Source organism: Somniosus microcephalus, chromosome 5, assembly GCF_052327205.1.
Source record: "Somniosus microcephalus isolate GS21.2 chromosome 5, FLI_Smic_1.0, whole genome shotgun sequence".
Lineage (NCBI taxonomy): Eukaryota > Metazoa > Chordata > Chondrichthyes > Squaliformes > Somniosidae > Somniosus > Somniosus microcephalus.
This window is the reverse complement of record NC_140991.1, coordinates 274,050,771-274,076,629: the sequence shown is the minus strand read 5'-3', so window position 1 is coordinate 274,076,629 and position 25,859 is coordinate 274,050,771. Positions and strand designations below refer to the sequence as shown.

At 43.0% G+C, this 25,859-nt stretch overlaps 1 protein-coding gene across 3 annotated transcripts in view; it reads right to left on the bottom strand.

Annotated features, from left to right (window-relative positions):
- Positions 1–7,986, bottom strand: part of LOC147117737 (oxysterol-binding protein-related protein 10-like) — a 338,647-nt gene extending 330,661 nt beyond the window's left edge. For 2 of the 3 annotated variants that reach the window (XM_085988973.1, XM_085988974.1), the window contains exon 1: positions 7,027–7,986. In XM_085988973.1, coding sequence (XP_085845099.1) covers positions 7,027–7,310 — 284 coding nt within the window. In that variant the 5' untranslated portion in view covers positions 7,311–7,986. The remainder of the gene's footprint in view (positions 1–7,026) is intronic. The other variant, XM_085988978.1, reaches the window with a different exon arrangement.
- Between the last annotated feature and the right edge of the window lie 17,873 nt (positions 7,987–25,859).

Genomic DNA, 25,859 nt, shown 5'->3' with positions numbered 1-25,859 from the left:
ATGGTTTCCCCTCTCAGAGTAGCAGATATATGGGCCAAACTAGAATCTGAAGATTGTGTTAACCGCTGTGAAAACTACATTTTATAAATATCTGATCAGCAATGGAATTAAAGAATACATTCAGGTTAAATACAGAAAGAGATGATCGGGTACTCCATTGAGCATGGCAAGTGGTGACGAATAGGTATTCTTAAGTTTTGTTATATTGCCTTTGGTGGTCAGGGAGACATTATGCAGAATTTCTTTTCAGGACATTTAAATTGGTGGGGTAGAGTCCACAATGGAATACAATGATCACAGTCATGGGAGTGGTTTGAACACCCAAATTGCCGTTTCTTGATCTGTTTTCTGATTTCCTTATTTCAGGAAAGTGTTAAACACAACTTGGTTGCCCATAGGAGTTATTCACTTAGTCAAGGTAAGTAATCACTTATTAATCCATGCCATGAGAGGTAGTAAAGATATTGAATTATCTACTTGGATTAGAAACAGAATCAAAAATCCATAGAATCATAGAAAGTTACAGCACGGAAGGAAGCCATTTCGGCCCATCGTGTCTGCGCCAGCCAACAAAGAGCTATCCAGCCTAATCCCACGTCCCAGCTCTTGGTCCGTAGCCCTGCAGGTTACAGCATCCCAAGCGCACATCCAAGTACTTTTTAAATGTGGTTAGGGTTCCTGCCTCTACCACCCTTTCAGGCGGTGAGTTCCAGACCCCCACAACCCTCTGGGTGAAGAAAGTTCCCCTCAAATCCCCTCTAAACCTTCCACCAATTACTTTAAATCTGTGCCCCCTGGTTTTTGACCCCTCTGCTAAGGGATATAGGTCCTTTCTATCCACTTTATCTAGGCCCCTCATAATTTTATACACCTCAATAAGGTCTCACCTCAGCCTCCTCTGTTCCAAGGAAAACAGACCCAGCCTATCCAGTCTTTCCTCATAGCTAAGATTCTCTACTCCCAGCAACATCTTTGTAAATCTCCTCTGTACCCTCTCTAGTGCAATCACATCTTTCCTGTAATGTGGTGACCAGAACTGCACGCAGTTCTCTAGCTGAGGCCTAACTAGTGTTTTATACAGTTGAAGCATAACCCCCCTGCTCTTGTATTCTCTGCCACGTCTAATAAAGGCAAGCATTCTGTATGCCTTCTTAACCACCTTATCTACTTGGCTTGCTACCTTCAGGGATCTGTGGACATGCACTCCAAGGTCCCTTTGTTCCTCTACACTACTCAGTATCCTACCATTTAATGTGTATTCCCTTTCCTTGTTAGCCCTCCCTAAATGTATTACCTCACACATCTCCAGATTGAATTCCATTTGCCACTGTTCTGCCCACCTGACCAATTTATTGATATCTTCCTGCAGTCTACAGCTTCCTTCTTCAGTATCAACCACACAACCGATTTTAGTATCATCTGCAAACTTCTTAATCGTACCCACTATATTCAAGTCAAGATCGTTGATATATACCACAAAAAGCAAGGGACCTAGTACTGAGCCCTGCAGAACCCCACTGGAAACAGCCTTCCAGTCACAAAAACACCCATCAACCATTACCCTCTGCTTCCCGTCTCTGAGCCAGTTTTGAATCCAACTTGACACTTTGCCCTGGACCCCATAGGCTCCCTTAATGATTCAGCAATTTTATCCAGTGAGTAAGCTACACAGACCAGAAAACTTCCAAGTTCAATTACTATTCTGCATTCAGTTAGCCAATCCTCAGGTGAGACAGCAGTTGGTGTTACAATTGGCCTCAGGAAGGAAAGTTAGACAGGGTTCCCATTCCTTATCATCAACGAGTAACCCTCTTTAGAAGTGCATATTTGTGGATGTCAGAAGGATCAAACTTGGGTGTGGTGCACCCTCATAGTCAAATACTCTGTCAACATTCATTATCAAGGTGCATATGAAAAATAGCCATCTGAACAATGCATTTGAGGGAAATTTTCATAAGAGGGCCTTACCCAAGCAAGAATTTAATGCCTTCAAGGTTTGGTAGGAGAGAAGAAAAAAAGGCCTGGACAGTGGAGGTCTGATTTAACATCAGTAAAAGGAAAAAATGTCTTGAGACTGATATATTTTTTAATCTAGCTGGCAGAATAAAAATGAAGACATTCTAATAATGAATGGTAATTTAACCACCTGACCTAAATGATTCAAGAAACTTCCTAATAACTACAATATTCTAGCTATATAGCAAATGCGGAAGATATTGTCCATTTAGCAACAGAACTGATCCCTATTAGTGGTGAATTTGGTAACAGTAGGTCAATGGCATTATTGATCATTATAGCATGTAATCACAGATCAGACACGAAGCCAAGCCAATTCCTTGCAGGTAAAGAAAAACAGATCAAATAAACCATAAAAACACAAATAAATTAACAAAAATAAACAGCAAGACATCCAGACTGTTCTCCCTTACTTCCTAGTCATGAGTTACAGTGCAATTTAGCAGATTGTCGAATCATCTTTTTCAATGGAAAATATTAAACATCACGAGTGATCCAATAATATTACATTCCGGCCAATTACCACCCCACCAATCTACTCTCAATCATCAGCAAAGTGATGGAAGGTGTCATCGACAGTGCTATCAAGCGGCACTTAATCACCAATAACCTGCTCACTGATGCTCAGTTTGGGTTCCGCCAAGACCACTCGGCTGCCGACCTCATTACAGCCTTGGTCCAAACATGGACAAAGGAGCTGAATTCCAGAGGTGAGGCGAGAGTGACTGCCCTTGACATTAAGGCAGCATTTGACCAAGTGTGGCATCAAGGAGCCCTAGTAAAACTGAAGTAAATGGGAATCGGAGGGAAAAACGCTCCACTGGTTGGAGTCATACTTAGCACAAAGGAAGATGGTTGCAATCATCACAGCCCCAGGACACCGCTGCAGGAGTTCCTCAGGGCAGTGTGCTAGGCCCAACCATCTTCAGCTGCTTCATCAATGACCTTCCCTCCAACATAAGGTGTTGGGGATGTTTGCTGATGACTGCAGTGTTCAGTGCCATTCGCAATTCCTCAGATAATGAAGCAGTCCATGCCCACATGCAACAAGACTTGGACGACGTTCAGGCTTGGGCTGATAAGTGGCAGGTAACATTTGCACCACAGAAGTGCCAGGCAATGACTATCTCCAACAAGCGAGAGTCTAAACACCGCCCCTTGACATTCAATGGCATTACCATTGCTGAATCCCCCATCATCAACATCCTGATGGTCAGCATTGAACAGAAACTTAACTGGACCAGCCACATAAATACTGTGGCAACAAGAGCAGGTCAGAGGCTAGGTATTCTGTGGCAAATGTCTCACCCCCTGACTCCCCAAAGCCTTTCTACCATCTACAAAGGCACAAGTCAGGAGTGTGATGGAATACTCTCCACTTGCCTGGATGAGTGCAGCTCCAACAACACTCATGAAGCCCGACACCATCCAGGACAAAGCAGCCCGCTTGATTGGCACCCCCTCTACCACCTTAAACATTCACTCCCTCCACCACCGGCATACCATGGCTGCAGTACCATCTACAAGATGCACTGCAGCAACTCGCCAAAACTTCTTTGGCAGCACCTCCCAAACCCACGACCTCTTCCACCTAGAAGGACAAGGGCAGCAGATGCATGGGAACACCACCACCTCCAAGTTCTCCTCCAAGTCACACATCATCTTGACTTAGAATTATATTGCCAATCCTTCATCATCACTGGGTCAAAATCCTGGAACTCCCTACCTAACAGCACTGTGGGAGTAACTTCACCACACGGACTGCAGCGGTTCAAGGCAGCGGCTCACCACCACCTTCTCAAGGGCAACTAGGGATGGGCAATAAATGCTGGCCTTGCCAGTGACACCCACATCCCATGAAAAAAAAACTTTAAAAAAAAGCTCCAGAATGTAAAAAGTTAAGCAATGCCTTCAATAATATCTCCAAGTATTATCCCTACTTCTAGCATAATGTTTTCATCCAGGGAGGAAATATGCTTCTCTGTAAAATTTGGAAAATGAAAGAAAGCTAAAACAATGCTATTGCTTAAAAAAAAATCTGGGGAGATTGTGGTTCCACAGCGAGTGGCTTTCTTTCCTGTCAAGTAAATAATCTTTTTCTAGTAACGATAGACTATATTGATCTGATTGGTCCCAAAATGCTTAAACACTAAAGATTTCCACACACTCAGTCCCTGCTCGCTAAGTTTTAAACTTCAAAATTGTTACTTAGAAGCAGTCTTCAAACAAATTTCTGGGTTGAACATATCCCTACTATGACATCATAGAATGCTGGGATAATCAGAAGTTTTAAAAACTTTAAAGAAAATATAGAACAAGGAGCAACTGAAACACATGGACTTCTAGAAGGCATTTGATAAACTCCCTCATAAGAGACTGTTAGCTAAAGTTGAAGCTCATGAAATTGAAGGCAAATTATTGACCCGGTTAGGAAATTGGCTGAGCGGCAAGAGACAGAGTAGGGATAATGGGCAGGTACTCCAAATGGCAGGATGTGACTAGTGGTGTCCCGCAAGGATCTGCGTTCGGGCCTCAACTATTAACGACTTAGATGATGGGATGGACAGCCACATATCCAAGTTTGCCAATGACACATAGATAGGTAGCATTGTAAGCAGTGTAGATGGAAGCATAAAATTACAAAGATATTAATAGATTAAACGAATGTGCAAAACTGTGGCAAATGGATTTCAATGTAGGCAAATGTGAGGTCATCTACTTTAGACCTAAAAAAGGATAGAACAGCGTACTTTCTAAATGGTGAAAAGCTAGAAACAGTGGAGGTCCAAAGAGACTTAAGGGTCCAGGTACATAGATCATTAAAATTTCATGGACAGGTACAGAAAATAATCAAAAAAGGCTGATGGAATACTGGCCTTTATACCTAGAGGACTAGAATACAAGGGGGTAAAAGTCATGCTGCAGCGATACAAAGCCCTGGTTAGGCCACACCTGGAGTACTGTGAGCAGTTCTGGGCACCACGCCTTAGAAAGCATATATTGACCTTGGAGGGAGTGTAATGTAGATTTACTAGAAAGAAAACTGAACTCCAAAGGTTAAATTACAAGGAGAGATTACAAACTAGGGTTTTATTCCCTGGAATACAGAAGGTTAAGGGGTGATATGATCGAAGTTTAAGATATTAAGGGGAACCGATAGGGTAGAGGAAACTATTTCCGCTGGTTAGGGAGTCTAGGACTAGGGGCATAGTCTAAAAATTAGAGCCAAGTCTTTCAGGAGTGAAGTTGGGAAACACTTCTACACACAAAGGGTGGTAGAAGTTTGGAACTCCCTTCCGCAAACAGCAATTGATGCTAGACGAATTGTTAATTTTAAAATCGGAGATTGATAAGATTTTTGTTAACCAAAGGTATTAAGGGATATGGGGCAACGGCAGGTATATGGAGTTAGGTCACAGATCAGCAATGATCTCATTGAATGGCGGAACAGGCTTGAGGGGCTAAATGGCCTACTCCTGTTCCTATATGCAAATGTACAAACACCGTCAGTTACAATACATTAATTTACATGACAGTACAGTACAATACAAAGGGCAGCAATGCCTTGCTAGTGTTGACATTTATTATTTTAAAAGTCATTCATGCTTTTAAGAAAATTAACTTTTTCCAAAGTAAGCACATTACCAGTTGCTACTCAGCAAACTAGAAAACTAAGGAAATCTGACTTCCAAAAAGAACTATGAGTGGTGTCCACTCCTGTGGTAAAGTACAGTAGTTAAAGGGGTGACATTGTTTGCCAATCCAGTCATACCTTCCACTCACACCTTACTGGACACTGGATCTCGATTATGCAGGAACATCCTCAACCTTCACATTACATAGAATATCACAGCACTGGCCATTATTGTGCCACTTAAACAGTAAATGCTTGTGATTTAGCCAGTGCCAGTACAATTGAGTTAACTGTTTTTTCCAGAATTGGGAGACAGTTGGTAATATTGCAGGTGGAAGTTTGTTTATTCTGAGAATTTGGGGACTGATAGCTTTTCTTTTAAGCAAAATAGACTTCAAAACAGTAGTGCGAAATAATTTACAGATTTTTTTCTTTCATGGATGAGAAACAGAAATACCAATATAGGACAACAGTTGGCCAGTGTAAAGTTGTCTGAAGCAACTAGGACAATGTCATAAACATAAGCAAAGTTCAAACTGTTTATGATCAGAACTCAAAAGCCTGAAATACAGCCTTAAACTAGCTACTTGCCATTGTATATAACACAATGAATATAAATCAAGTTTTCTTCCCATTATATATTGAGCATTGTTGGGACATTGTATGAAGTAGTTAATAAACCAAAGCCTGAAGGTATACCTCATCACAAAGAAATAAGGGATGGAAAATTACCAGTGAATAAACTATTCTATATTTATATTAAATAACAAGCATCAGACTAATTTTGTTCAGATCAACACTTTAAAACAATATCCCAAGTTAAATGTACCATACATATGAAGTTTACCACTGCTTTCATTTTCCTACTCAAGCTCAAAGCTTTTAAGCCAGAGTGCAAGCTTATAGATTGGAACTACCAAATTTGCATCTCATTATATTGTACTATCGTGTCAGCAGGTAAATGGCTTTATCAGTCCAGGGCACCCACTAGATAGAGTACATCTAAATGACTGTTTTAACAAATTTGGCATACGGTGGTACGCTCTAATATTTAAGTATTCCTAATTGAGGCACGGATTCAATTATTTGTCCTGGTCCTTAATGGGGGGGGGGTCAATCTAGCTCATATTTCAATAAGAGCCTGCACAGCATGAACATAACTTAGGACTGTTGCCAAACTAATAAAATAAAATCTTGGATAAGAATTGGAAGCAGAATTCAGGTCGAGTCGGTTACTATACCTAGAAATGCAGCCGAATTATTTGCGTTGCCTTGCGTGTTTAGTGGTGTATTTCACACGGTTAACGACAAGTGCAGGCTGTTAGCAACATGCTTCCCAAACAAGGTCGTTGTATACAGACTCCCGAGTTTCTTACCTGTTCTGCCAGCCCTGGATCAGATTGGTATATTTGCTGAGCAAACCCTCCACCACTTGGCCGGCTTCCGGATGATGTGGATGTTGCTGTTCCTCTCGGACTATCCGCACCGACTCAACGGCTGGTGCCGAGCTCGGGCTGCTGGAGTTGCTCTTCGGCCTCTCCTGGGTGTTTGTTTTCGCCGCCGATGATCCCAGTTCCCCTGGCGAGATGGAGTTGCTTCTCCCACCACCACCTCCACCAGCAGCGGCGCCGCCCGGAGCCGCTTTCTCGGTGCTAAACATCTACCGCGACAGGAGCTGGTTGTCGGTTTTTTTTGTGGGGGGGGGGGTTTGAAAATAACTAAAGTAAATGTGTGACCGAAAGCTGGCAGCCAGCGCGCGGCAAGAGGAGGAGGGCGAGCCGCGCGCGTTCGGTGGAACGCTCCGATTAACGAACGCCCTGCGCTCGAGCCGAATGGGGGACAAGGCGACCCAGAGCGGCTGATGTCGGTCGATCAATGAGTTAACCGGCAGGACGGTTTTTCCCCCCCCCTTCCTTCCCTTTCTGTCAGGTGATCGTCGCTCGGTGTGTGCCCTTCCCTTTTTTTATATGGAGGGGGGGTGCCGGTGGGGGGAAATCGGCTGACTTCTCGGTCCGAGTGACGCGGTGCCCCCGTCTCGGTCGCTCCGACACGTCCGGGGAAGATTCCTCTCCCCTTGCCTTGCCCTGCCTTCCCACCCACCCGGTCAATCACGGCGCCGGCTCTCTCAGTAGTCACTCCTGCCTGGCACGTCTCTCTCTTCTGCTGCCCCTTGTCACCCAGCCCAGCCCAGGAGGCGCCGTGTGGCCTTCGCTCGCGATCGTGATCCTGTCCCTGCAACAACCTTGGTCTACGGCAGCCAGCCAGCCATCCCGTCCCGGAGCCACTCGCTCCCTCTTCCCTTTTCAATGAGGTGTTATTTTCCTTCCCTCCGCTTTGACTGGAGCTCGCGCACGTATTGCGTAACTCGCGAGAGCGTGCGTGCCAACGTACAGGCGCCCAACCCCCTCACTGAAAGTGTCTGTAGAGTAAGCGCCTATATTCTGTAAATATATAAATAAATATTATTACTGAAATACTGGATCTAATTAAACGCCAGGTAGTGAACTATTTCAGAAGGCTGGTGTTTTGCGCCCACATCAGATTTTCTAATGCATCCAAAAATTAGTTATTTAAGAGCTTTAACAGATGTTTTGAAGGAAGTAGATTATTCTTCCATTAAAAGTATAGTTTGATTTATTAAATCCAAAACACCAATGTTATGTTTGTACCGCTATACACAACTACATAAAATAATAAAGCAGCAGAGACTGAGAGTAACTTCAAGTGATCTTTACTGGATAACTGGAACTTCGACACTAACTGTACAAATCGATACGCGTCTGTTATATACGCTTGCAACTAAGGATGTACATCCGCAAAACAAAGTAGTCCCTTCAATGTTGTATACATTACACTTCCCCCCCCCTTTAGTTTAATAGTATATTAATGCAAAATTTCTATAATTAACATACAGAGCCTGTCTTTACAGTAACCTTTTTTGTTTTCTTAAAAGTAACAAAATTCAAATTCCAACATAACATTTTATTTTGTCAACAGCCCTTTTACAAGTCAAGTCTCTGGGGAGGCCTCCTCTGCCTCTGGGTAACGTCTCTCCAGACTCTTGGGGAATGAGACTGTACAGGTACAAGTGCATTAGGTGAGCTAACAGCACAGGTAGAGCTCTCCGCTGTGGATGAGGCTGGTGCTGATGAATCAGGAGTATCTGTTTCCATGTCAGGTGAGTCTGGGCGAGGTATAGGGGTGTTTTCCACCTGAACATCCAGAATTTGGTCCACATGACATCTCAAAACGTTCTCTTCCCACATCCACACTATACATCGGTGGTCCCTCTCTTGTGGATATTGTCCCTGGTTGCCACTTTTCCGTCCGGAAATCACGAGCAAGAACTGACTGTCCCACACTGAAGCTTCTTGTTGGCTTAGCATTCAAATGTTTGAACTGTTTGTTTTCTATATCACGACGTACATTCGGTTTAAGAAGGTCCATGCGAGATCTCAGGTTCCTGTTCAGAAACATCATCGCTGGAGTCTGATTAGTGGCTGCGTGTACTGTGTTCCGATAAGCAAAGAGGAAATTGTCTATCTTGTGTTGCAGTGGTAGATTCTCGCTGTACGTTGCTTTGATGGCCTTCTTGAAAGTCTGCACGAATCTTTCTGCCAAGCCATTTGTAGCTGGATGGTACGGGGCAGATGTGTAGTGCTTGATTCTATTTTTCCTCATGAAACCTTGGAATTCGTCAGAGACAAATTGTCATCCATTGTCTGTGCAGATTTGTTCTGGTAGGCCATTTCTAGCGAACGTGATCCTCAGAACTCAAATGTCTTTTCAGATGTGGTTAATTTCATTTTAATGACCTCGGGCCATTTGGAATGTGCATCGACTGCAATCAAGAACATGGAGTCCATGAACGGTCCAGCAAAGTCGATGTGCACACGTTGCCATGGTGATGAGGGCCATTCCCATGGATGGAGAGGGGCTTGTGGTGGTGCGTTCTGGACCTTTTGACATCCTGAGCAGCTCTTTGTCAGGTCCTCGATCTGTTTGTCAATTCCCGGCCACCACACGTATCCACGGGCAAGGCTTTTCATCTTTACCGTACCTAAGTGGCCTTCATGCAGTTCATCTAGCACTCGGTTACGAAGCTTGGGAGGAATCACAACTCGTGAGCCGCACATCAGTGTTCCCCGACACACTAACTGCTCCCTCCTAGCTGAGAATGCTGGAAACAATGAGTCACCATGCGCTGGCCATCCCTTCACAGTGATGTCATAAACTTTTGACAATGTAGGGTCATTGCGTGTTTCTCTTTCAATGAGGGAGTTTGTCACTGGTAGCTGCTCAACTATTGTTGTGTGAAATACCTCTGCTGAGTCAACTGTTGTAGTTCTCTGTGAGGTCGGCAGTGGTAAACATGACAAACCGTCGGCGTTGCCATGTTGCTTGGTCCCCTTGTATTCAATGCCATACAGGTGAGCCCCTAGGAAGAGTGACCATCGCTGCAGCCGTTGTGCCGTCGTCACTGGAACGCACTTCCTTGGGTTGAAGATTGAAACGAGAGGCTGGTGGGCAGTTAACAGTGTAAACTGTTGACCATACAAGTAGTGGTTGAATTTCTTGACTCCCCACACAAGGCTGAGGGCCTCTCGGTCAATCTGTGCATAATTGCGTTCAGCTGTAGTCAATGATCTTGAGGCAAAGGCTGTTGGTCTTTCTGAGCCGTCTGGGAACTTATGTGACAACACAGCACCAATGCCATGGGGTGAAGCATCGCATGCCAGTCGAATAGGTAAGGATGGGCCAAAGTGAGCTAGCACCTCTTCTGAAGTAATGAGTCTTTTACTCTCTTGAAAAGCTTGTTCACAGCTGTCACTCCACTTCCATTGTGACCCTGTCTGTAGCAGTGCATTTAGTGGATGTAACACTGTGGATAGGTTGGGCAAGAACTTGTGATAGTAGTTCACCAGTCCAAGATATGATCTCAACTGAGACACATTTTCAGGTGTTGGTGCATCAATCACAGCTTCAATCTTGTCTGGAGACTTGTGTAAACCGTCCTTGTCAATCACATGTCCACAGTATGAGATTTCCTTTTTGAAAAACTCACACTTGTCTCGGTTCGCTCGGAGCCCATACTCCCGTAACCTGATGAGCACCTGTTCGAGGTTGGAAAGGTGGCCGTTGTCATTCTTGCCAGTAATGATGATGTCATCAAGATAACTGAGTACCTGGGATCCCCTGCAGGACTTGGTCCATTGCCCTTTGCCAGATTGCAGGAGCTGATGCTATTCCGAATACCAGCTGATTGTACTGGTAAAGGCCTTTGTGTGTATTTATTGTCAGGTACTTCTTTGATGCATCATCAATTTCCATTTGGAGATAGGCCTGGGCCAAGTCAATCTTTGTGAAGCATTCCCCTCTTGACAGGGAAGCAAAGATGTCCTCAATGCGAGGCAATGGGTACTGTACTGTGTGGAGGACTGGGTTAACAGTCACTTTAAAGTCTCCGCAGATGCGCACTTTTCTTGGCTTTCCTGGTTTTGTGCTGGAGGTTTTCTTCATCACTGGAACTATAGGTGTGGCCCATTCACTCCAACCCACCTTGGACAGGACCCCTAACTGCTCCAAGTTCTCCAGCTCTGCTTCTACTGAAGGGCGATTTGCATAAGGCACTGGTCTGGCCTTGTGAAACTTTGGATTTGCGTTCTCCTCAATCATAATTTTTGCTTTCATGCCCTTAAGTGTTCATATTCCCTTCTTGAACACTTCCTGAGAGTCAGAGTATTTGTGACAGTCTCACAGGAGTGGCGTTGCTGTCCTCCTTTGCTGACACAAACAGTGCTTGGATGGTGTGCCAATCCAACTGTATTTTCATGAGCCATTCGCGTCCCAGCAATGGTGGTCCTCCATTTTCCACTACATAGAGGTTCAATTGCGTTTTTTTTTTCTTTGTATGTCACTGTCACTTTTATGTTACCTTTGGGGCACACTCTTTGTCCTGTGTATGTCTTTAACAGTACTTTAGTTGGCCTTAGCGGTATGTGTGAAAACAGTCGTTTGTAGTCATGTACAGAGATCACTGTTAAAGCTGAGCCTGTGTCCAACTCCATTTTCAGCCTAACTCCAGCCACTTCTGGAGTAACCCATATTATTCTGATTCCCTGTCTCTTTCACACTGTGTAGTTTTAGACAAGCCAGATCCTCTGAGTCTGTGTCACTTTTTTCTTTATCTGAACTGTCTCCAGTCACGTGGTGTACCTTCTTGTATCTATCTTTGAAAGGTTTCTTGTTTTCAGTCACTTGATGTACCTTTTTGTTACTCTGTATTGTATCAGTTTTCTGCTTCTTATTTCCTTTGCAGACTCTTTCAATGTGCCCTCATCTGCCACATTGTCTGCAGTCTTTATCTTTAAACCAACAGTCATTGTGGTCATGTGACATTTTGCCACAGCGACAGTGCTTCTTTTGTTTCAGTGACATTTTATTAGTTGAATATTCCAGGGATTTTTGTTGAATTTCTAAAGCGCCACGTCCTGCTGCTTCCATTGATATTGCAATACTTAGAGCCTTCTCCAATGTGAGGTCTTTTTCAGACAGGAGCTTCTTTTGTGTGCTTTCATTTTGCATGCCACGCACAAATCTGTCCCTCAATGCGTCTGATAAGCCCACTCCAAATTGGCAATGTTCTGATAATTTGCGCAACTTTGCCAAATATTCAGAAATGCTTTCATTTTTGCTCTGGTTCCGTTTATGGAATTTAAATCTTTCGACTATGAGCAGTGGTTTGGGGCTTAAATGGTCTTGGAGTGTGTCCACTATTTGTTTGAATGTTTTGTTTGCTGGCTTCTCAGGGGTTAATAAACTACGTAGCAGCCCGTATGTCTTTGCGCCCATAACACTCAGCAAAACAGTGGCTTTCTTTTCTATCTCCACTCCGTTAGCCTCACAGTACAACTCCACTCTTTCAATGTAAGTTCCCAGTCTTCAATACTGCTATCAAATGCTGCAATCGTCGCCATTTTTTTTTCCCAAACCCGTTTTTCTTTCTTTACAAGTTAGCTAGCGTCATGCAAGTCCTGTGCACTTTTCACTTGACTTGCGTATCCCCTGCCTAGCTTAGCAAGCGTGCTCTGTTTTCTCTACCTTCTCGCTCCTTTCTTCCAAATTTCATAGAAACATAGAAGATAGGGGCAGGAGTAGGCCATTCGGCCCTTCGAGCCTGCTCCGCCATTCAATGAGATCATGGCTGATCATCCAAATTCAGTACCCTGTCCCTGCCTTCTCCCCATATCCCTTGATCCCTTTAGCCTCAAGAAATATATCCAACTCCTTTTTGAATATATTTAATGAACTGGCCGCCCTCTGTGGCAGAGAATTCCACAGGTTCACCACTCTCTGGGTGAAGAAATTCCTCCTCATTTCAGTCCTAAATGGCTTACCCCTTTTCCTTAGACTATGACCCCTGGTTCTGGATTCCCCGGCCATCATAAACATCCTTCATGCATCTAGTCTGTCCAGGCCTGACAGAATTTTATAGGTTTCGATGAGATCCCCTCTCAATCTTCTAAACTCCAGTGAGTACAAGCCCAATCGACACAATCTCTCCTCATACGTCATTCCTGCCATCACAGGTATCAGCCTGGTGAATCTTCGCTGAACTCCTTCCATGGCAAGAACGTCCTTCCTCAGGTAAGGCGACCAAAACTGCACACAATACTCAAGGTGCGGTCTCACCAAGGCCCTGTACAGCTGTAGCAAGACATCCTTGTTCCTGTACTCGAACCCTCTTGCTACGAAGGCCAACATGCCATTTGCCTTCTTAACCGCCTGCTGCACCTGCATGCTTACCTTCAGCGACTGGTGCACAAGAACACCCAGGTCTCTTTGCACTTCCCCTTCTCCCAATCTATTGCCATTCAAATAATAATCTGCCTTCCCGTTTTTGCCACCAAAGTGGATAACCTCACATTTATCCACATTATAGTGCATTTGCCATGTTTCTGCCCAATCACCCAACCTGTCCAAATCGTACTGGAGTTTCACGACATCCTCCTCACAGCATACCCTCCCACCCAGCTTTGGACCGTCTGCAAATTTGGAGATATTACATCCAATTCCCTCGTCCAGATCATTAATATATATTGTGAACAGCTGGGGTCCTAGGACCGATCCTTGCGGTACCCCACTAGTCACTGCCTGCCACTCGGAAAACGACCCGTTTATTCCAACTCTTTGCTTTCTGTCCGCCAACCAGTTCTCTATCCAAGTCAATACCTTGCCCCCAATCCCATGTGCCTTAATTGTGCACGCTAATCTCTTATGTGGGACCTTATCGAAAGCCTTCTGAAAGTCCAAATATACCACATCCACTGGTTCTCCCTTATCTATTTTACCAGTTACATCCTCAAAAAATTCCAGTAGATTAGTCAAGCATGATTTACCTTTTGTAAATCCATGTTGACTTTGTCCGATCCTGTCACTGCTTACCAAGTGCTCTGCTATTACATCTTTTATAATAGATTCTAGCATTTTCCCCACTACTGATGTCAGGCTTACCAGTCTATAATTCCCTGCTTTTTCTCCACCACCTTTTTTGAATAGTGGGGTAACATTAGCTACCCTCCAATCCATGGGTACTGTTCCAGAGTCTATCGAGTTCTGGAAGATGACCAGCAATGCATCTACTATTTCTAGGGCCACTTCCTTAAGTACCCTGGGATGTAGATTATCAGGCCCTGGGGATTTATCGGCCTTCAGTCCCATCAATTTTCCTAACACCATTTCCCTACAAATACTGATTTCTATCAGTTCCACCCTTTCATCAGGCCCTATGTTCCCCGGCATCTCTGGGAGGTTATTTGTGTCCTCCTTTGTGAAGACAGAACCAAAGTATGAATTTAGTTGGTCTGCCATTTCTTTGTTTCCCATTATAAATTCCCCTGATTCTGACTGCAAGGGACCTACGCTTGACCTCACCAATCTTTTTCTCTTCACATATCTATAAAAGCTTTTACAGTCAGTTTTTATGTTCCCTGTTAGCTTACTCTCATATTCTATTTTCCCTTTCTTAATTAATCCCTTTGTCCTCCTTTGTTGAATCCTAAACTGCTCCCAATCCTCAGGATTATTGCTTTTTCTGGCCAATTTATATGTCGTCTCCTTGGATCTTATGCTATCCCTAATTTCCCTTGTTAGCCACAGTTGAGTCACCTTTTTTGTTTTATTTTTATGCCAAACTGCGATGAACAAATTCTGTAGCTCATCCATTCGGTCTTTGAATGTTTGCCATTGCCTATCCACCGTCAACCCTTTGAGTGCCATTCCCCAATCAATCCTACCCAACTCGCTCCTCAGACCATCGTAGTTTCCTTTATTTAAATTGAGGACCCTAGTCTCTGAGTCAACTATTTCATTCTCCATCTTAATGAAGAATTCGATCATATTATGATCGCTCAGACCCAAGGGGCCTCGTACAACAAGATTGCTAATTAATCCTTTCTCGTTACATAATACCCAGTCTAAGATGGCCTGATCTCTGGTTGGTTCCTCGACATATTGGTCCAGGAAACCATCCCGTAAACACTCCAGGAATTCCTCCTCCACAGTATTGTTACTAATTTGGTTGGCCCAATCTAATATGTAGATTAAAGTCACCCATGATGACTGCTGTGCCCTTATTGCACGCTTCTTTAATTTCCCTTTTCATGCCATCCCCAACCTCCGCCTTACTGTTGGGAGGTCTATATACCACTCCCACTAATGTTTTTTTCCCCTTAGTATTTCTCAACTCTACCCATACAGATTCCACATCATCAGAGCTAATATCTTTCATTACAATTGTATTAATCCCTTCTTTAACCAGTAATGCTACCCCACCTCCCTTTCCTTTTTGCCTATCTTTCCTGAATATCGAATACCCCTGGATGTTGAGTTCCCAGTCTTGGCCATCCTTGAGCCACGTTTCCGTAATCCCAACCAAATCATATTCGTCTACCTCTATTTGCGCAGCCAATTCGTCCACCTTATTACAAATGCTCCTCGCATTAAGACACAAAGCCTTCAGGCTTGTTTTTTTTAACGCTGTTAGACCTATTAGAATTATTATTTACTGTGGCCACGTTTGATTTAAACCGTTGATTTCTCTGACTGCCACTTTTGTTTTTCTCCTTCCTATCTTTTGCTTTTATCCCTGCTTCCCTTTCCTCTGTCTCCCTGCTCAGGTTTCCAACCCCCTGCCATTCGGTGTCCTCTGGATGCGATACCAGAATAGGAAGACGTAGGTTCATAATTCTCGTCGCCAATTTGTTGTGTTTGTACCGCTATACACAACTACATAAAATAATAAAGCAGCAGAGACTGAGAGTAACTTCAAGTGATCTTTACTGGGTAACTGGAACTTCGGCACTGACTGTACAAATCGATATGCGTCTGTTATATACGCTCGCAACTAAGGATGTACATCCGCAAAACAAAGTAGTCCCTTCAATGTTGTATACATTACAACCAAATTTGTCAAACTTGGAATTTCGAATCAGTGTTGAGACAAGTATAGCAAATCTCGAGGATTTGTGGTAATTCCTATGAAGTTTAAACATTTCAAAAATATGGCTGAATGTAACCTAGGTCTCGTTTATTTTTGATTATCAAAATTAGGCACTATTTTGTGTCTTTACGACCGCCCCCCCCCCCTCTACAGTTGTGCCCACGTTGGAAGAGTATGCATTGAATTGTAATTTCTGCTACTGTTCTTTATAAATCAATAACTAGCAAGTTGGCGACAGTGCGCTCATTCAGAAAGTCAAGATTGCAACAGAGAGCATCTGGAACAGATGTCAATGTGCTAAAATATTCTTTTTCTGTGAGTATGGGCAGAGGTTCTGACTAGCGTGCTACTTATGTTGAGATAGCTTCAATACAAAAGCAAAATACCCTTGATGTTGAAAATCTGACATGGAAACAGAAAATGCTGGAAATACTCAGCAGATCGAGCAGTATCTGTGGAGCAAGAAACAGAGTTAACGTTTCAGAGTTCTGATGAAAGGTCATCAACCTGAAAAGTTAACTCTGTTTTTCTCTCCACAGATGCTGCTTGGCCTGCTGAGTATTTCCAGCATTTTCTGTTCTTTTTAAATTTTAGATAGCTTCAGATGTAATACCAGTTGGCTGTAACTATAACGGTGCGGTCTACAGCTGTGCCCCAAATTTAAGAATGTGCAAATGTGGCATCTGTTAACTTTTTTTTAATTTGTGACCTAGCTGGATAGCAATACTTACAGGCAACATAGTAATATGTACATTAGTTTATTATTGTAAATCAAGTAACCATTTATAATAAGATCAGCACAATATAGCTATATCTTTAAACTTTTTATTGCAACTATTCTTTGATTATATTACATTGTCATATTATATTCATAATATACAGTATATATTTTTATTTGGTCTTGGGATGTGGGCCGCGCTGGCAAGGCCACATCTGTTGCCCATCTTTAGTTGCCCTGAAAAGACGGTGGGCCTTTTCCTTGTGGTGATGGTGCTCCCACAATGCTGTTAGGTAGGGAATTGCAGGATATTGACCCATCGACGATGAAGAAATTATGATATGTGTCTAAATCGGCGTGGTGTGCCACTTGTAAGGGAACTTGCAGATGATGACATTCTCACAACATTTCTGTTTTTGTCTTTCTCGGTGATGGTGGTCGCAGGGGAGGGAGGTGCTGTTGAAGTAACTTTGTTGAGTTGCTGCAGTGCATCATGTAAATCATACTGCAGCCACACTACACTGGTGGTGGAGGGGGTGGATATTGAATTCAGTGGCATGGGCTGCTCTGTCCTGAGTGATGTCGAGCTTATTGAGTATTTTTGCGGCTGCACCTATCCAGGCAAGGGATGAATATTCCATTACACCCCTGACTTAAGCCTTAAGTGGTGGATAGAGGTTGAAGGGTCAGGAGGTGTCACAGAGTACCCAACCTCTGCCCTGCTCCTGTAGGCACAGCGTGGATATGGCTGGTCCAGTTAAGCTGCTGCCATGGTATAGTGCACATGAAACATATTGGTAGAAAGTGAGCTTTACTGAGTGGTTTGCACTCCAGTTGCTGCTGGAAACTAATTCCAGGAAGTGGTAACAGCAGTAAGGTGACAGTTAAACATTTCAGCAAAATTAGAGGGTATATCTTTTTAAAGGACGCTTGGAACTTGTATTGGTTAAGCTGCTTTCATTCTTATACTCTGAGCTCCATATTCCCTACTCTCAAAACTATTGCATTCCATTTCTTTAGGTTCCAGCATTGGTTCAGTGGTAGCGCTTTTGCCTCTGAGTGAGAAGGCCGTAGGTTCATGCCCTACTTCAGGGACTTGAGCACATAATCTAGGCTGACACTTCAGTGCAATACTGAGGGTGTACTGCACTGTTGGAGGTGCCATCTTTCAGATGAGACGTTAAACCGAGGCCCCATCTGCCCTGTCAGGTGGACGTAAAAGATCCCATGGCACTATTTCGAAGAAGAACAGGGGAGTTCTCCCTGGTGTCCTGGCCAGTATTTATCCCTGAGCCAACATCACCAAAACCGATTATCTGGTCATTATCACATTGCTGTTTGTGGGAGCTTGCTGTGCGCAGGTCATTATCACATTGCTGTTTGTGGGAGCTTGCTGTGCGCAGGTCATTATCACATTGCTGTTTGTGGGAGCTTGCTGTGCACAGGTCATTATCACATTGCTGTTTGTGGGAGCTTGCTGTGCGCAGGTCATTATCACATTGCTGTTTGTGGGAGCTTGCTGTGCGCAGGTCATTATCACATTGCTGTTTGTGGGAGCTTGCTGTGCGCAGGTCATTATCACATTGCTGTTTGTGGGAGCTTGCTGTGCGCAGGTCATTATCACATTGCTGTTTGTGGGAGCTTGCTGTGCGCAAATTGGCTGCTGCATTTCTTACATTACAACAGTGACTACACTTCAAAAAGTACTTCATTGGCTGTAAAGTGCTTTGGGACATCCAGTTGTCATGAAAGGCGTTATATACATGCAAGTCTTTCTTTTTAACTTGACATTTCAGTGCACTTTCAGAAGTGCTGTCTTTTAGATGAGGCATTAAACTTTTAAGGTGGATGTAAAATAAGGCACTATTCAAAGAAGTGCATGGGGATTTCTCCCGGTGTACAAACCAACATTTAGCCCTCATACAACGCCACCAAAAACAGACTATATTGTTATTTTTCTCATTGCTGTTTTTTATTCTCAAGATATGAGCTTTATTAATATCCATTAGTCATGTTTTTTTCAATAAAGATAATTAACTTGTAACTGATATGACTATATAACGAGAGCACAACATTTACAGTGTTTTGACAACCAGTACACTACACTTAATCAAAATGAAAACAGTCTTTCTAATATGCCATATATCATCTGTCTTCCTTGACATTGAATGAAAAATATATCCATTTCTTTTTGAATTAAAAAAATTGAACTTTTGCATCAAGTCTCTATCCACATTAATCCATGCTATATCTGGCTTGGAAATGCTTGATACTCAAACTGGTACCAATGCTGAAAAAGGGAATCAAGGGATATGGAGATCGGGTGGGAAAATGGAGTTGCGGTCGATGATCAGGCATGATCTTATTGAATGGCGGAGCAGGCTCGAGGGGCCATATGGCCTACTCCTGCTCTTACTTCTTATGTTCTTAAAAGTGTTCCATCCCCCTATAATGGTAGCCATCATTTGATGAACGCAGAATAATTTGCCAAAAATAATCATATCCTTAGCTCCATTCTCTTCTAGTTTTGCACAAATAACTTCTCCGCATCCTTTCATGATTTTGAAACTGAATCATATATTGATTTATTTCTGCTAATGTTTAGTTATCCATTACTAGGCAGTAGTTATAATGCCTTTTGCTAACCATAAAGCCTTTACAGTACAATTAAATACAGTTAAAACACATGTTATAGACTTGAGCTGTGATTTCATTATTTAATGGTAGAAAGCAATATATTGGCTTGTTGCAGTAATTGACTAGGCAGCTATCCAGTTTTCAGTTAAATTATAGTAGGTCAGCCTTGTATCAATAATTTATCACAGTTCAAAAAGCCTCTGAAGCCTTTCTCATGGTGTAAACTAATATCCGTTATCCTGGCTGGCTCTTATTTTTCCTCTCCTTGTGCCTCAACTTATCTTTCACCCTCAACAGCCCTGGCATTCTTTCTTTTCTGGATCAATTGGTCTCCTGGTCTTCAATGATTTTTAAGAACACGAGAACATAAATAGGAGCAGGAGTAGGCCATTCGGTCCTTCGAGCCTGCTCCGTCATTCAGTAAGATCATAGCTGATCTTCTACCTCAACTCCAACTTCCCGCACTATCCCCATATCCTTTGGTTCCCTTAGTATCCAAAAATCTATTGATCTCTGTCTTGAATATACTCAAAGACTGAGCATCCATAGCCCTCTGCGCTTGAGAATTCCAGAGATTCACAACCCTTTGAGTGAAGAAATTTCTCCTCATCTCAATCCAAAATGGCCGATCCCTTATTCCGAGACCCGTGACCCCTAGTTCTAGTTTCCCTAGCCAGGGGAAACATCCTCCCAGCATCTACCCTGTCAAGCCCCTTAAAAAATGTATACATTTCAATGAGATCACCTCTCATTCTTCTAAACTCTAGGGAATATAGGCCTAGTCTACTCAATCTCTCCTCAGAGAGCAATTCTTCCATCCCAGGAATCAGTCTAGTGTGAACCTTCGTTGCACTCCCACTGAGGCAAATATTATCCTTCCTTAGATAAGGAGACCAAAACTGTACACAGTACTCCAGGTATGGTCTCACCAAAGCCATATATAATTGCAGCAAGACTTCCTTACTCTTATACTCCAAGCCTTTGTAATAAAGGCTAACATATCATTTGCTTTCCTAATTGCTTGCTGTACCTGCATGTTAGCTTTCTGTGATTCGTGTACAAGGACACCCAGGTCCCTCTGAATACCAACATTTTCCAGTCTCTCACTGTTTAAAAAATATTCTGCAGTTTTATTTTTACAGTATACCAAAGTGGATAACTTCACATTTCTCCACATTATATTCCATCTACCATGTTCTTGCCCACTCACTTAATCTGTCTATATCCCTTTGCAGCCTTTTTGTGTCCTCCTCACAACTTACTTTCCCACTGAGCTTTGTATCGTCAGCAAACTTGGATACATTACACTCAGCCCCTTCATCCAAGTTGTTGATATAGATTGTATATAGCTGAGGCCCAAGCACTGATCCTTGCGGTACCCCACTAGTTACAGCCTACCAACCTGATTTTACTTATGCTCCATAGTGATTTCTCTTCTGGATCTCATCTTGTCTTCCAGCCTGCACTGGTTTCCAGGCTTGTTTGAATTTTGAAGAAGTTGTACAGTCATCATATCAAATGCAGGACATTCACTATCGTTGAAGACCTATTGCTTTTCTCACAAGACACTTCATCTGTCACAGCAACCCAAAATACCAGGTAATACAGATTTTAATGTTTTCGTTAACAGCAGAGAGGGTTCTTCTCTACACTGGCATAATCCCACCTTGCCATTAGTAAGAGAGTAAATTGCTTCAGTGTCAGATACCTATTTTTGGGAGTATTACTCTGAAAATTTTTGATTTTGAAATATCTACCAACACTTGGGCACCTCATTATTTTCAAAAGACCACGCGAACTGTAAGATTATTCCAGTATACCCAGGTGATTCTATTTTTGAAATTATTTATTTCTTAGTTGTGCTACTTTATCCATCCCTGTTTTGCTTTCCCCTTTTAAATGAATTTCACTTTCTCTCTGTAGGTATCCCTCGCAATGGACCCTTCCCAGCATGAACCAAGTGGGAGAGTTGCTAGTCTAGATTTTCCATCGTTGACATAGTTTAGACCCAAATGGTGGTGGACTTTATACTGACTCAAATTGAAGTCTGCTGTTTGCACCCAAATTTACTAAATCAGCTCATTAGCATAACTTCAGATGTAGATTTCGATGGGACTAGGAAGCAGACTAGTGGAAAATTGCATACAAGTAAAGGGAGACACAAATTCTAAAAATCTTTGGAAAGTCTCAAAGGCATCTCAGTTGATTACCAGGTTTTGCCAAGATTGAAGGATAGGGTACTCAGAAGAGACAGATAAAAATGTAGGGAAAGGAAACCCAATGTGCAGGTAAGTAATGGAGCAGCTGAACACCCAGCTCGCTGTTTGTTGGCTGCTGAAATGTAAGTGGTGTTGCATGGAGGTGATTGCGAGGACAATGGTCCTTTGTGCCAGTTCAATAACAACAACAACAACAAAACAACTTACATTTATATAAATACCTACAGTCCGTAAGGATGACCCCGAGCTTCCGGTCGCCTGTCATTTTAATTCACCGCCCCATTCCCACTCAGACCTCACCATACTCGGGCTCTTGCATTGTTCCACGGAAACCCAGCGTAAGCTCGAGGAACAGCACCTCATCTTCCGATTAGGCACTTTACAGCCTTCCGGACTCAATATCGAGTTCAACAATTTCAGATCATAACCTCGGCCCCTATTACATTTTTATATTTTTTTTTACCCACACTTTTGTTTTGTGCCCTTCCCCCTTTTTTTCCTCTCCCACATGGCAGCTGTCTCCCATTCTGCCAGCGCATTTCACACCTAATCTAGAGCTGTCTTTTGTCTCTTTACTAGTCCTATCACCATCTTGTCTCATTTTGAATACCTCTTAATGTCTCTTCACTTCTGTTTTGTTCTTTCATCCCCATTTCCCAGCCCCCAAACTGGCCTTTTAATCTGTTTCATTTTCTTTGCTTTTTCAGTCCTGACGAAGGGTTTTGACCTGAAACATTGACTCTATTTCTCTCTCCATGGATGCTGCCTGGCCTGCTGAGTTTTTCCAGCATTTTCTGTTGTTATTTCGGATTTCCAGCATCCGCAGTATTTTGCTATCGGACATTTATATAGCCCATTTAACGTAGCAAAACATCCCAAGACGTTTAGCAAGAGCAATATCAATTAAAACATTTTGACACTGAACCATCTTAAAGGAGGAGAGAGAGGCAGAGAGGGTTAGGGAGGGAATTCCAGAGCTTAGGGCCAAAGCAGCTGAAAGCACAGCCACCAATGATGGAGCGATTAAAATCAGGGATGCCCTACAGGCCAGAATTGGAGGAGTGCAGAGATCTCGAAGGCTCATAGGGCTGGAGGAGGTTACAGAGATGGGGAGGGGTGAGGCCATGGAGGGATTTGAAAACAAGGGGAATTTAAAATTGAGGTGTTGTCAGACCGGGACCCAGTGCAGGTCAGCAAGCACAGGGGTGACGGGTTAACAAAACTTGGAGTGAGTTAAGATACGAGCAGTTGAGTTTTGGATGAGCTCAAGTTTATGTAGGGCGGAAGATGGGAGGCCGGCAGGAGAGCATTGGAATAGTCAAGTCTAGAAGTAACAAAGTTCACGGCAGCATTGCCATAGGTCAGCATTCCTGCAAGCAGGTGGAGCCAAGTTTGAGGCTATTAGTAACTGTTGCTGTCAATAGGTGAGCCAGCCCTGTGTTGCATGATAGTGGCAGGTGTCCTTGCAGCAGGTGGCACAGCTCTACATCTATCTCTCTGATGATCACCATGGTCATTGCCAGGTAGGTATGGCAGGACCTGCAGGAATGGTTGGTGGCATTTGGCATGTGCAGCCAATCAGGCTAGGCTGGCTCTTGATCATCCTGGGATGTCTTTCATTCACTGCCACTAAAAGTATGACATACTGTGATTTGGGTGCTTCTGAGGATTTTGTTACTTGCAGCACACGGAGAATTATTTTTCACAGGGTTGTTAATTTCGATAGACTGCAATGAATGCTTTCTATTAACAGTCATTCTTCTGCATATTGCTTCCCCCAAGCAACGCAGAAGTAGTCTGACATTAGTCCTCATGTAACTATCCCTGCTTCAGTGCAGTATAAAAGGATAATCCCTACTACAAACATACGAACAATGACAGAAAGGTAAAGACCCTCTGAGCCATCGAGCCTGTCCCACCTTGTGTATCACACTCCAATCCACTCAAAACCAGGTGATAGCCTGGGAGAGGCAAAAAAACAGATAAAAAATCCAGGCCAATTTGGGGGGAAAAATCTGGGAAATTCCTTTCCGACCAATCTAGGTGATTGAAACAGCTCCAGGAGATCACTCTGGCCCTGAATTCCCTGCGGTACCTACCTCCTGTAAGACGTGATCTCTGCCCCAGCCAGAAACAGGTCCAGTTCTCGTTTGAAGGAATTCAGCGAAACAACATCCACCGCACAAGGCAGCCTGTTCCAGTGGTCCACTATTCTCTGGGAAAAGAACCACCTCCTGACATCTAACCTATATCTAGCCTTAAACAACTTAAATTTGTGACTCCTGGTCCTCCCTAACCTATTTAATTGAAAAAAACTGTCAACTGGAACACAATCTATTCCCTTCATAAACCTCAATCAGATCACCTCTAAGTCTACGCTTCTCTAAAGTGTAGACTCACAACTCTTTTAGCCTATCTTGATAACTAAGATACTTTAAACTGGGGATTAGTCTAGTGGCCCTCCTCTGCGCCCTTTCCAAAGCCTCAATATCACCCACCATGAGAGGAGACCAAAACTGGACACAGTATTCCAAGTGCGGCCTGACTAAAGTCTTGTACGAGGACAAAATAGTATGCCTCGACTTATACTCAATTGTCCTATAGATACACCATATTTGCACGAGCTGTCGCTTCACAGCATTGCTCATGTACCTTTAAGGATGTGTGCACTAGAATGCCTAAATCTCTTTCTATGACCACCTTTAATGATTTTCCCTGAAGGGTGTATGAATGTTGAGCATTTTCCCCGCCCACTTGCACAACACTGCACTTATCTAAGTTATACATCATTTTCCAGTCATGAGCCCAATCTCCCAACACATTAAGATCTGCCTGAAGCAGACGAGCATTAGTTACAGTCCTAATACTCGCACAGATCTTGGTATCATCTGCAAATTTGCAGATTGTGGCCCCAACGCCTACATCCAGATCATTAATAAAAATAGTAAAGACCAATGATCCCAACACCAGCTCTGCAGCATCAGTTTATTTCTTGCAGAACAGGCAAACGTTTGATGCTGTGAAGGAGTACTTCTATTCACAAAGTGAGTTATGATACTAAAAGTTTTGACAAATATATTTCTTCAAGCTCTTCTTCAGCATTTATCATGTTCAAGTTTTCAATTGTATTTAATTTCTCCACACATTTATCTCTTCATAATTCTGAAAAATGTCAGTAATGGCATGATTTTAAATGTTGTGCAAAATGTTCCTGAACCTTTACCATTGCAGATGGCTATTACTGATAGCTGTCTATGAGCATGATACTGACAGCTGAAATAAAAACCAGTATCGAGGCATCACGGAGAAAGAGAAAAGTCCTTCTTTGACACTAGGAAGCACAAAGTATTTGGCACCAACTGGTATTCAAAAGTGGAACCCCCAAAGGCATCAATCCTGTTGATGAGCCCTTCCATGCTCCAATATGGCCTGCCATCAATGGCATCCACGGCATCTTTGATGCACTTCTTCCAACTTTTGGGGAATATCCAAAGCACTTCCAGGGAAGGTATGGGCATCGTAAGTGCCTCTCTGTGAATGGCAGAAGCTTGTGTATCAAAGATTTAACATCATGAGTTTCTTGATACAGCATCTTATAACTAGGCTCACTCCAGGGGAACTCGTGTTCAGCCTTCTCCATAGATTCAGTCTGGGGAAACTATCCTGCAGACTACCCTACCACAAAAAATCAGCTAGTTATTTAATAATCTTCCTTTTTCATCTCCTTTCCCCTCACAAATCAGTTAGAAAAGTGATTCCACAGTGTAGCTATCCATAGAGTCTGTAATAATTAATGGTTCGTATCCACCAATTTGTCAATCATACCAACTGTGTTTTTGTTTGGTGCTAAGATACATGTTAAGCTTGTCACTAAACAATGGAGTGTGTCCTTCTTGCTATCATCTCCTGGTAAGAAACCCATGGGGTCAATGAAAGATCATTGCACTCGTTCCAAAGCTTCTTAGTGAACATTCCTAAAATAGTGCCCATCAATAACAAATGGAAAGTAAGTATTTAGAGTAATCTACATACCTTCACCAAAAACTATTGTTTTGACTTTGTAATCATGCAAGACTCTTGCTTTGGCTGATCTCTCTTGGTAACTGAACTCTCTATAGCTTTGGCTCAGTAGTA